The 13,763-nt window shown below is 38.7% G+C and overlaps 1 protein-coding gene across 1 annotated transcript; it reads right to left on the bottom strand.

The window, feature by feature from the left end:
- Nucleotides 1-10,385: 10,385 nt before the first annotated feature.
- On the bottom strand, nt 10,386-10,997 carry LOC308255881 (large ribosomal subunit protein eL15-like; the record flags this gene model as incomplete). The annotated part of the gene is made up of 1 exon (XM_080683768.1): nt 10,386-10,997. One exon carries the CDS (start codon nt 10,995-10,997, stop codon nt 10,386-10,388), a length of 612 nt encoding a protein of 203 aa, XP_080539894.1.
- Nucleotides 10,998-13,763: the final 2,766 nt, after the last annotated feature.

Here is a 13,763-nt window from a genome sequence, read left to right as displayed (position 1 = left end):
CATGAATCTCCACAGGAGGTCCACCTTGAAAGCAGCAGGATTGTATTCCCCAAGGAAATGTTACTCAAGCTTCTACTGACAGGTGTCCCCAAGTGAACCTTCTTGTTTCTATCAAGGCTCTAATAGTGTGGAGACTTGGAGAAGTTCAACAGGGGTTTAATATTGCTTAGAAAAATTAATGTAATAGAGATTTGTGAAGTTACTGCATTGGTACTTAGTATCAATTAAGGGAGATCTTATGAAGTGCATTAATAGCATTGATTTTATGTCTTAGTTTAAAATATTATAAACATTTTTATATTAGTAACTATTATATTTTCTTAAGGGATGGCCCATGAGGACTTCTCTTGGCTGGAGAAGTGTCATTTATTGGGCCAATTAAGTGACAGGCTTCATATACACTCATTAAATAAGTCTGTAACCAGGCAGATTATAATGTTATCTGAGAAGAATGAAAATTGATTAGCACATGAATTATTAGCATAGTTAATATAGTGTAATTTTTTACACTATAGTTTAGTTTAACACATAACTACAAAACTGTTCATGAAGACGTAGGAAGTAATGTCTAACATATGTGGGTTCTGTAATGCACATGTTATAACATTATAACATGTGCAGTAATTGAAAATTGACATAAAGCAAAACTTTTTGGGAGTTACTTTAATGAAAATGAGTAACTTGCAATGATCACATCTTCAATTATAATTCCTCATCTGTTAAACATTGATATTTTTTCTTAAGCATATTAAATATTACAACTGAAAATGTCCTTAAACCACTAATTTCCTTGCTAATATTTCCCTCATATTAAAAAAATAGAAAATTCTAGTTATCCAGTGTCCACACACATTAGATTTCAATTAGTGGAGCCCTGAGGTGTGCATTTTTCCCTCAAGGAAAATAAAGATTCTGGAAATAGTGGTGATGGCTGTACAATAATGTGAATGCACTGAATGCCCCTAAATTGTGCACTTAAAAATTGTTTAAAACATTTTTAAAAATAAATAAAAACAACCCCTCTAAAAAGAAAAAGGTCTTATAGAAAAAAAGTAAAATTTATAAATATTAAGCTTACCCAACAATCCCATAAAACAGAAATAACTGGGAAGTCAATAAAAACTATTTAAGTGTTTAGCCAGCCTTAGAAGTGCTTCTGGGATGTAGAATTGGTAGAAAGGCACCTTTTGAAATGTACTAAAGAAAAGAGGTCCAGATGTATTTCTGTAGGAATAATCAGATTTTTAAGACCTCATAATTATTGTTTATTCTGTGTTCTCTGATCTTCAACTTATTTAAATAGATTATTCAGAACAAAACTAGAATTAAACAGAGATACAAGGTCATATCTACTCACAGGTAAATTTCAGGTTGGCTCTCTCGTTAGATATCTAAGGGGGCTCTGCTAAGTGGGAGCCGTGTGTGTGAATTTGGCAGGTAGAGTGAGTGAGATTCAGAGACTACCCAGGATGCACATGCTGTCAGTAGTTAATAGGAAAGTTTAAAGAGATCTAGAGAATGCTGATATCAACAGTCCAAAAGCATGGCTTAGCTATATATATAAAAGGCTAATATGCTAAGTGTCCATTCAGATACTGAGGTCAAGTAGCAATGCCCAGCTTCCTCTCCCTAGCAATGACTAGCCTCCTTGCAGTTTCTTTAGCCCAGGAACACAACTTGCTTTATAGCCAGGTGGAAACATTTCACACTTTAACCAAATATCTGTGAAGCGTTTTCCAGTGCCTCATCTCATTTGGTCCTCCTAGAAGACCTTGAAAATGACTTCAGGTTTTCTCACTGCACAGAATATAGTCAAACACTGCTGCAGTTAAATATTTTACCCTTTGTTCTTGTTGTGTGTGTGTGATCTACAATAATAATCTGCTTTGTGTTGATATTTACTGCTGTGTTGCTGACAATTACCTGAAAGAGAAGTTGGGGTGCTTCACTGGGCTGGAAAAAGTTTAGCTACAGCAGAAAGCAGGTTGAATTAAGCAAGTTTATTCTCTATATATAAAAGGCTAAGTTGACTCGCGCATGGGCAATACATATAAAGCCCTCGCTGGCGCCAATCACATGTGTGTGTTTTGACCTGTCATTGTGGATCGTGAATTTGGTTGACACTTCTATTATAGAGAAAGGGCTAATAGCAATGTTAAAATATTTCTTCTAATTAATTTCCTTTCAATGTGCATGAATTCATGCACCGGGCTGCTAGTTTCTTTATAGTTTCATGATAGTGTGAATTATATTACTTTTCTTTACTAGAGTACTGCTATGAGGCCTCCCATATTTACAGGATATTCTATTATTCAAAGTGTATTGCTCTCATTAGTTAGCTGCTTCCAAACCAGAAACCTGTGATCCCCCTTTTTCTCCTTTGAGTCTTCGAGTTTTATTTGCATGTATAATATCTGCTTCACTCAGAGCAACAAACCATCAAGATTTTCCGCATAATAGGAGCCTTAGGATTTTTATTTACATGTTTCAAAGTCTAAAATATACACATTCAGAACACCCTTTTATAGTGCATGCAAAGGCTTCAGGATTATTTTTTTTTTTAACATTTATCACTACCAGTGATTCACCTTTTCATTTATTATCTTGTTCCTCCAGTGAAGTGTAAGTATCATTGAGAAGGCTATGGGATGGATTTCTTAGAAAAATTCTAAGATTAAGAGTGACTTGTAGATTTATTTTGTACTTTTGGGTTTTGGATGTGTTTTTTTTTTTTTTTCATGTGTGTGTGTGTGTATGTGTGCATGTGTGTGTTTAAGATTTACCAATGAAGAAGTTAGCAAGGCAGGACTGAGCACAGGGAAAAGCTGACTTGGAAGGCAGTTGTGACTGAGATTTAGCTGATCCTACAAGAAGCTCTGGAGCTGATATGACCTTGCAGAGTGGTTGCTCCTAGTGGGGGTGGAGTAGGGAGTGAGGAGAAGGAAAGGTAACCTTGGGTCAAGCAGTTCCTATGGTCAACAGCAATTCCCAAGGACGGATGCAGTTGTGAGCTAGCAGCATCTGATGTTCACAACAACTGGGGCACAGCTGTGTCGTACCTGAAATTTTCCATACTTTGTCATATCCTGCACTTTTTACTATAGGGGGCTTTGGCTTTATGTGCTGTGTTCCTTTCTATATCTCTAAAGCTTAAATGGTACCTAGCAGATAGCATGTGCTCAGTAAATAACTGCTGAAAGAAAACAAATGATCAAAGTTGTGTAACTGATAGCTTATTAGAGCCACAGAATCCTGAAAAAATTAGCTATGAATTATATATAGTACATACTGAAAAGAAAAACTTAGTATTCCCCCTATTTAAATAAAGCATAGATACATTGTTGTTTAATATAAAACTATAATTATTAGAGAGGGATCAGTGAATTTTTTTCAACATACTTTCAGTAGATAATGCAGAAATGCTTTCGAAAATCCTAATACTATATCAAAGGAACTCTCATTATTAAATGGGAAAAGCAGATAAATACTGTATAGATGAGACCATTTGAAATTTTGCAATTTGCAATAAATATCTGTGAATCTGGTAGCTTTGGTAATAGATATGCCAGTTTATATGAACATATTTCAAATAAAAGTGTTTTAGGAAACTTCAGTTTATAAACCAATCAGATCCTACATTTTTAACTAGTGCCCTAATTTATTGGTTAAGAAATTGTGTGATGTCTTTGGTTTGAAAAGTTTTATTTCAAGTAATTGAATTGAAATCCTCAAAATATTTATCTGTAAGCTCAACCATTTCAGCCATTCTAATAAATTCTAAATCTATTCATGAACTAGTTGAGTGCTCATTTCTGTAGATGCATGTTAAAATTGGAATGATAGACAAAAGAATATTATGGCTCCAGAGAAGCATGGAATGCATATATGTGAAGTATTATAAGTGTATCATTTATAGAGAGACAAAAATATGAGGCTGATCAAATTTCTCCTGGCAACACTTAAAGTCATATGAGAATAGAGCAACATTGATCAAATATTCAGAAGAAAATTGTGTCAGCCATAGCATAGAAAGCCAGTCAAGCTTGCCTAAAACTCTCAAGTCTATGGAGAGTTCTGCACCTGTTAAAAATCAAGGAATATTTCCCCCACGATCTCTTTACAAGAACACTACTTAAAAATAAACTAAAGCCAATGAAGGTATGTCTGGGGTAACTACATACAGGACTCACATTGGACATTTTAAAAATGCTTAAGTGTAACACTAACAGTAAAACAAATGTGGGATTAGGTTGTAAACAGAATGTAAATGTAGATGCTCTGACGATTTAAAAGTAACACAATACTTGGGAGGAAAGGGGGTAAAGAAGTTAGGAGACAGAGTAAGTTCAGTGTTTGTCTCTTCTCCAAGAGCTGACAAGTTTAAGTGATAGATTAATAAACATTAGAAAGTATACTTACACAATGAATATTGAGGAAATGTGACTCTGTGAAGAATGTTCATTTACCAGTGTCCATTTAGGCAAACAATAGATTAGCTAAAGAAATAGAGAAATTCATTTTTATATAGCAAATTATCCTATCTAATAAAAGAATAATATGCAAATTAACAATCACTCTGGTACACCCAAAAGCCACGCCCACCAACCAATCAGGAGCAAGTATGCAAATTAACCCAACCAAGATGGCTGCGGCCACTGAGTGAGCAGGAGGCTTGGGTTTCCCCGACAATGGAGGAAGCCAAGATTTCCACACACCCTGGCCTACCTTGGCCTCCGCTTAAGGCTACAAAGTTTCAATTATAGAAGATAAATAAATCCCAACAAAAATGGCTGCAGCCACAGAGTTGGAGAGAGCAGGAGGCTTGAGTTGCTCTGGGCGATGGAGGAAGCCAAGCTTTCCGTACACCCTGGCCAGCCCAGGCCTCCACTCAAGGCTACAAACTTTCAATTATAGAAGATAAATAAATCCCAACAAAAATGGCTGCAGCCACAGAGCCAGCAGGAGGCTTGGCTCTGCTCAAGGCTACAAAGTTTTAATTATAGAAGATAAATAAATCCCAGATACTGGGGCCTCCACTTGGGTCGCCGGGGGGCATGGCCAGCCTGCAAACCATCACAGGCCCCTTGTCCAGGCCACCTCATGCCCCAAGGGAACCACCACCCTGATCCGGACACCCTTCAGGGAAAACCAGCTGGCCCCCACCTGTGTACCAGGCCTCTATCCTATCTAATAATCCTATCTAATAAAAGAGTAATATGCAAATTGACCATCACTCCAACACACAAGATGGCTGCCCCCATGTGGTCAAAGATCCTGCCCCATGTGGACACAAGATGGCGGCCACAAGATGGCCAGCAGGGGACGACAGTTGGGAGGGACCAGGCCTGCAAGGGAGGGCAGTTGTGGGGACCAGGCCTTCAGGGGAGGGCAGTTAGGGGTGACCAGGCCTGCAGGGGAGGGTAGTTACGGGTGACCAGGCCTGCCGGGGAGGGCAGTTAGGGGCAAACAGGCTGGCAGGGGAGTGGTTAGGGGGTGATCAGGCTGGCAGGCAGAAATGGTTAGGGGCAATTAGAAAGGCAGGGAGGTGAGCATTTGGGAGCCAGCAGTCCTGGATTGTGAGAGGGATGTCCGACTGCCAGATTGGAGAGGGTGCAGGCTGGGCTGAGGGACACACACCCCCATGCATGAATTTCATGCACCCGCCCTCTAATTTTATAATATAATTGTATAAAATGTAATTTTAAAGGTACAGAATTAATACAAGGCCTGGTTGGGTAGCTCAGTTGTTTAGAGTGTCCTCCTGATACGCCAAGGTTGTGGGTTTGATCCCTGGTCAGGGCACATACAAGAAGCAACCCATGAATGTGTAAATAAGTGGAACAACAAATCATTGTTCCCCACCTCAAATCAATAAGTAAAAAATAAATAAATAAATAAAAATGTAAAAGTAGTGAATTAATACAAACATTCCTATATAGTATTAGGGGGCCTACACACACATACACACATAGCAACGAAGTTTGACCTAGATTATTATGTTAAAACTATAAAAATGGAAGTTATAACCTAAAATAATCTAACAAAAATAATATGAAATATATCTTCCATGCAATAAATTTAAACTAATTTAAGAGTTTCAATAAAAGAAATGATTTATCAAATGGGACACAAACTAAACCCCAAATCTAGGTTATAAATTTAGAATGGTAAAGAGACACAGATAAAATAATGATTTAAAAAGTTTGAAAATAAAAGAAGCAACAATATATTATGCAAATGCAAATAAAAAGGAAGTCTGAAATTCAGAGTATTATCCAAGACTTTTGAATAACTCTACTAAAGAGCATAATATCTATATTTATAAAGCAGATATTAAAGGTAAACTTTTATAATTCAGTCTCCAGTAACAGGAGACTTCATGTCTCTCCTAGTCCATGAGAGACTCCATAAGTAAGGGGAAATAATAAAAATAAAATAATTCAAACTGATTTGACTAATTCTGAATATAACTAATTCTGAAAACTATAAAAATAGAAAATATAACTTTCTTTCAGATGTTCACTGAACATTCAAAAGCATTAACCACATATTAGTTTGCATCAAACTAATCATAATGCCAAATAAATTCTGTAAATTAATAAGAATATCAGAAATAAACTGATCCTCCCACAGATATTAATATACTAATATACTATGTATTAGATTACACTTGAGTAAAAAAGAAAAATTGAAACACAAATAGCAGAATTTCAGGAAAACCGAAATAATGGATTAAAAATATCATTATTCAAAACAAAAAGGTCCAAGAAAAATCAGTGCTGTAAGGAAAATGTAAATGATTTTAATTAGATGAAAAATAAATATAATTGATTAATTATATTGATTAAAATAGAAAGAAAAAAAATTAATGAAATTTCCATACAACAAAAGTTAGAAAAGTCCCTGAAAAGAACTTGAAGGAAGAAATTAATAAATATAAATTAGTTTTTAAAAATTAGTAGAGTTGCAAATAGTTACAAATGCCCATTTTTTGAATGAAAATAACAAAATATAAATATCAAACCTAACCTAAATAAGAAAAATTTTTTAAATGCAAAATAATAAAAAATGAGGAGGAGAAAAACCAAGAGTTAATTAAAACAATAAGAAGGCTACATTGCACAAGACAAATAAACTTGAAAAACTGGATAAAAATAGATGTTTATAAAGATATGTATTACCAAAGTTGACTGCATGGGGGATAAAAAAATCTAAAATGAATAGCTTCTATAGTGGAATAGAGGGTGGGTTATCTATAATAATAAAAGCATAACATGCTAGTTAGACCAGACGTCCTTCCGGACCTCCTTCCAGATGACCTACCGGAAGAAGCCAGGTCTGTGAGGGAATCCCGGGTCTTGGGTGCCAGAGGGAAGCCTGGGTCTCCGGTTCCAGAGGGAAGCCAGTGCTGGCAGCTGGGGGAAGGAAAGCCTACTTTTGCATGAATTCCGTGCATCGGGCCTCTAGTAAAATGATAAAGAAAACAATTTACATGCCACAACAAACTGAAACACTTCATGAGAGGACAGTCTCCTTTTGGAGAACTGTAAACTAGGAGAGAAGGCAGGAAGCTTTTATAGGATAAAGGATAAAGAACAGGGAAGAAAAATATAGAAAATATCTGATTGGGGCCACATGGTGAACCTGATTCAGGGTGAGAAGGTCCAGAGTTGGTGTGGTGTTTGGGGACTGGCTGACATACTGAGTTTATGGTCGAGTGCAATGTTTGCAGGCACATGAAAGTTACTTAAGTTCTGGTTTGCCAACATGGCACCCAGGGCAGGAGTGACTCCAGGTTGGTCTTAGAAATCTGTCTCATCGGTGTTATAAAAGTTCTGCCCTCAACAAAATACCACCATAGCCAACAATTTTACAAGGAAATTTCAGTTAATATTTAAAGAGATCATTCCCAGGCTATTTAAACTATTTCAAAACATAAAATCAGGAAGGAAAACTTCCAAGCCTCATGTATGAAGCAAGTATAACATTGATTCCAACTGTGAACATATAAAAATTAAAAGTTTCATTTACCACTATTAATAAAAGTCATAAACAAAGTACAAACAAAATTCCATGGAACATAAAAATAAAAACACATGACTAACTAGTGTTTATTGCAGGAATGCTAGTGTGTATTAATATTAGAAAATATTTTAATAAACCAATGAAATGGCAAGGGATAAAAAAGCAACAATCATTGTTAATGGAAAAACAGTCTAAATAGGAACAGATATTTGTTAACAGCACAAAAATACATCTCTCTCAAACAAAAACCAAGAATATACTTAAGGAGAAAACAACATGGTGAAGTCCCACTAAAGGCAGCAACAGGACATGGATGTCTAGTCCTGACTAGTGTGGCTCAGTTGGTTGGTGTGTCATTCTGTACACTGAAAGGTTGTGGGTTCGATTCCTGGGCATGGCACATACCCAGGTTGTGGGTTCTATCCCAGGTTGGGGTGCAAACAAGAGGTATCTCATCTATATTTCTCACCAATATTTTTCTTGCTCTCTTTCTCTCTCCCTCTCTTTTCCTCCCTCTCTCAAATCAATAAAAACATATCTTTGGGTGAGGATTAAAAAAAAGAAAGAAGTGGATGTCTACAATGACCTCTAATATTGAAAATTGATGACGGATATATTAGACAAGAAAAAGAAAAATGTGTAAAAAATTGAAAAGGATGGGGTAAAACTGTATTTGCAGATTATATGATCCATAATAATAAAAGTGTAATATGCTAATTAGACCAGATATCCTTCCGGACGAAGCCGGGGTTGCGAGGGAAGCCTGGGTCCCTGGTGCCAGAGGGAAGCTGGTGCTGGCAGCTGGGGGAAGGAAGGCCTACTCTTGCACGAATTTCATGCATCAGGCCTCTAGTTATATAATTAGATAATTTATCTAAGTTGCAGTAGTATAAAATTACATACAGAATCAATGGAATATATTTATAAAAACAATTTGGAAGATATAATAAGAAAATTCACTTATAATGAATAATATTAAAATAAGGAAATATTTAGAAATAATTTTAATATGCATAGACTGAAGTAAAAATAAAAACTCTCACTCTGGGCAAAATAACAAGAACAAAAGAAAATAACAAGTAGATAACAAATTCTTGTTTTAAAAGACAAATGTCAAAATGATTTAGTATAATAGTATTCAAATAAAAAAGTGACATATTTGATATTTAGAAAAGACACTTCTGAAACTCAAGTGAAAAAATTAAAGACTGGTATCTGCTCCAATATGTACAAGATACATATTTCCTTTTAGAAGGAAATAAAAATTAAAAATGAAGAGAGAAGGAAAGTAGGCATTTGGTGACAAGAATTTCTACTTTCAGCATTTTAAACAGAGTTTGCCCCTATAGCTTCCCAACTGAGAATATTAATTTTAAAAGTTGTTTAAATATTTGTCTATTGTTATAGAAATCAACACAAAACTTTCCAAAATTTGGAAAAATGTGAAATTTTATGAACATTAAAGCTTGTCCTGAATGCTTATATGGAATGCTATTGATAACAATATTGTATAACTAGAGGCCCGGTGCATGAAATTCATGCAGGGGGGGGGGGTGTCCCTCAGCCCAACCTGAAACCTCTCCAATATGGGACCCCTAAACCGAATTGGGCCTAAACTGGCAGTTGGACATCCCTCTCACAATCCAGGACTGCTGGCTCCTAACTGCTTGCCTGCCTGCCAGCCTGATCACCCCTAACCACTCCTCTGCCAGCCTGATCGACGCCTAACTGCTCCCCTGCTGACCTGGTTGCCCCTAAGTGCCCCCCATGCCAGCCTGATTGCCCCTAACGGCCTCTGCCTCAGTCCCCACCACCATGGCTTTGTGCAGAAGGACGTCCGGATGGATGTCCAAAAGATGTCTGGTCTAATTAGCATAGTACCCTTTTATTAGTATAGATAACATATATGCCCCTAAAAAGTTATATTACTTTACACACTTTAAATTATACAGTACATATTCAACCTCTTTTACCCTGTTTTGTTTTTTTGTTTTTTTTCTAAATATATCTTATTGATTTTTTTCACGGGGAGGAAGCGAGAGGAATAGAGAGTTAGAAACAACGATGAGAGAGAAACATCGATCAGCTGCCTCCTGCACACCCCCAATTGGGGATGTGCCCTCAACCAAGGTACATGCCCTTGACCGGAATGGAACCTGGGCCCTTCAGGCTGCAGGCGGATGCTCTAACCACTGAGAAAAAGTGGTTAACACCCCCTCCCACTTCTTCTTTTTTTCTTTTTAGATTATCCACATTTGTAGATATGGCATTAATTCATTTTTCCATTGATTTTTTTTTTTAAGCAGACATGACTGTCCTAAATTGTTTATTAGGTAGGAATTTTACAAACATTACTTATATTAGCAGTAACAGTGGAGCTGGAGAGTATTGCGCCTTCTCCAAGCTGCACGGCGAGAACCACCAATAGTGTGGTGGAACTTGTGGCCCTTCCCAAGGCCACGGCTCTTGCGGCCCGCAGATGTCAGTCCTCGCATCTCCCTGTGCTTGTGGACTGGTTTGGTGATCCGTTGAGTGTCAGGATTTCTTCTGATAGCTTTATGGAATGGATCAATGAGGACAACCTCAAAGAATTTGTACGTGGAATCTTCACCAACCCAGTAAGAATTCAGGAATCTCAGAACCCCACAGTGGCGTCCAGCTTGCTCTTTGGCAACAGACTGAAGACTCTGAGCAAACTTTAGCTGGTTAACACCATGATGGACAGGTTTGCCGTAGGTCGCACCCTTAGGAACAGGGCGCTTGTGGCCACCACGGCGCACACGAATCTGATATATAACATAACCTTGCTTGGCCTTGTAGCCCAGTCTGCGTGCTTTGTTGGGCTGGGTGGGGCGGGGGGCCCTGTGGAGCGCAGACAGCTGGTGGTACTGCCAGCAGCGCACAATGAGAAGGAAGCGCATTACATCGGACTGCTTCCTCCCTAGCTCCTGGATGTACTTGTAAGCACCCATCTTGGTTTACCTGATGGCTGTGGCCAGACGGAAAGGCTCCATTGATTTTTAGAGTGGGAGAGGAATAGAGAGAGAGAAACATCAATGTAAGAAACATCCCTTCAATTGCTTTCCTTAGGAGCCCTGACCAGGGATCCAACTTGAAACCTAGGTATGTTCCCTGACCTGGAATCGAACCTGCAACCTTTCCATGCACAGGACAATGCTCACGCTCAACCAACCTATCCACTTCAGCCTGGATGTTATACAATTTCTGGAATTTTATTTCAATTAATTCTCACAAAGTATGTGGTTTAGGTATTATTCACATTTTGCTGATGAGAGAAAAAAAAAAAAAACACAAAAAACAACCTCTTCGTTTTGAGACATTATTCTTCCCTCATTGCTGCGTTTTCCTACCAGCCCTAGAAAGGCTCTTGACAGCGGTTTCACTGGGTGTCCAGAGACAGAAGCATTCTCCTCACCGCTACCCTCTCCAGAGCCTCCTCTGCACTGGTACTGAGGCTGTCCTGGAGGGCGCAGAAGCTATGTAACAGAGACAACGACAGGATTTGGACCACAGGAGCCACGGTATCAGCCTGTCCTCTCTCAGCCTCTCTCGGCCATGCTGGAGAAGGTGGCCGGAGGCTTCCGACAGCACCAGGCTTTGGAATAGGCCAAGGTTTGTGGCGCTAGCTCTTTGGACACTGAAAGTGCTGCAGTCTCTCCCTCTCCCAAGCCCCTGTTGCCCCGGAGGCTATAGGGCTGTCCTGAAAGTCCTCTGCGCGCCTCCCATCTGTGGCAAACATGGCAGTGGACTCAGCGATGGAACTTTAGATACTTTTAAACACCCCAGCGCTGAGGTAAGACTTCGCTTCTTGATTCTGACTCTGCTTCTCCACTGTGGGACATGTACAAAAAATCCTTAGGCATGCTTCGACTTTCCCTCCTGCTGGTGGCCTTAAATCCTGCACGTACACACCCCCTCCCTGTAGCTGGGTGTAAGCACCACGTTTGCGGGAGAGCATTGATGGCCAGGGCATTTCTCTGTGTTCTCTTAGGCTCCTGAGTCTTTGGTTGAGTTGGCTGCTCTGCTTGCTTTGCTCCCCTGCCCCCTTACCCCCGTCAACTTTGGGCCTTGAAAATATCTTGGTTCTCAGGTTTAGCTCAGGTGGTGTTTGGGAGGGTCTCAGACGGCCTGTGTTTGACAGCAGTTCGGGAGACCTAGCAGGTCACGATGCTTTGTGATTCCTAAATCCCTTCTCCCAGGTCCTTTGTCTAACGGGAGTTGGGTTGCCCAGATGTGACACTCATTCGGTTTAGGATTCACCCATTAGGACATGACATATTTGCACAGAACGGCTTTTGCGTGGATACCTGTGAGGAGGGGAATCAGCGGTGAAAGGAACCAATGGTGGATTTGGAACCCCCAGACAGGGAACCTCGCTCACTCCCCGCATGTCTCCCCACTGCACTCCCTGCATGTCTCCCTCAGCAGCCGGCCTGGGTATGCAGGAGGCTTGGCTTCCTTCATCGCGATGAAGGAGGCCAAACCTCCCGCCTGCTCTGCCGGCTCCGTGGCTCTGGCGGATGCTTCCATCTTTGTGGCTATGGGCACCGCCATCTTTGTGGCTATGGGCACCACCATTTTTGTCATGGAGTGATGGTTAATTTGCATATTATCCTTTTATTAGATAGGATAACAGTCTATGTGTTTAGTCTAATGACTTGATTTAGCTACTTTTTCTGATAGCCCTGTCCTTCAGGATTGTAAAATGATAATTCAAGCTAGCATAGTGTCTGGGACATTATTTTATGGTTTCTTTTCTGCTTAATGTACTGATGCAACTTTGGGATTAATACATCATTCTATTCCCTCACGTTTTTACATACCGAGGTAGATGTTTTATCTACATTCAGAATTCAGTTTCTTTGAATCTGTCCCAGACTTTGAATTGTTCACTACCTTTTTAGGGGTTACTTATTTCAGAACACAAATAAAAGACTCTAACTGTCTTGAGTTTTTCTGAGGATAGATAAGACTTTTGCAGGTTTCGGAATTACAATGATAAATCTTCATGTATATACATGATGTTATCACACCACAGACAAAAGAGAACAAGACTTGATAAATCAGTACTTTTTTCAGTTGATTCACAGCTTTTTCACTAGGGTTTGGATTTCATCCAAATTGATCTTTGCATACATTCCAGCAACTCAACTAGACAAGTTCATAGTAAACAGACAGAAGCAAAGTAATAATGAAGATGAAAGCATTTTTGCATGTCTGGCCTAACCTTGGGCAATGTCACTCTTAATAATAACAGATGGTAGTTACTTCCTCTGAAGTCCTGTTTGCTGATGTTTATACATGACGAAAAATTGGGATTTTTAGTGAAAGGCTGACAAAGGCTATACTAGATCATCTCACAATATGGCATAAACTTGCATCCTTGGTAACTATAAAGGCAGTGTATTCTTGTTGCATTATAATTGCATTGCATTGTGTATAATCTGAAATCCCAGAGCATTTAAAATACACACGAGGAACAACAGGAAGTTAGCACTGAGCAAATTGTAAAAGGTTACCATGTCAGAAGACAGTCACTGCTAAGTATTTTTATCTATATAAACGGAAACATAAAAAATCTTTAAATTTAAAAAACATAAAAATAAAAAAAGGATTATACACTGAAATTCAGAAACAATTAAATAAAAAAAGAATTATACACTGGGATTCCAACTGGCCTGGAAAAACTTTCTAGCAGCCATTTACTTGGGTCTGCT

Source organism: Plecotus auritus, assembly GCF_963455305.1.
Source record: "Plecotus auritus genome assembly, chromosome: 1".
In the NCBI taxonomy this organism is placed as follows: Eukaryota; Metazoa; Chordata; class Mammalia; order Chiroptera; family Vespertilionidae; genus Plecotus; species Plecotus auritus.
This window is presented reverse-complemented; position numbering and strand designations above follow the sequence as displayed.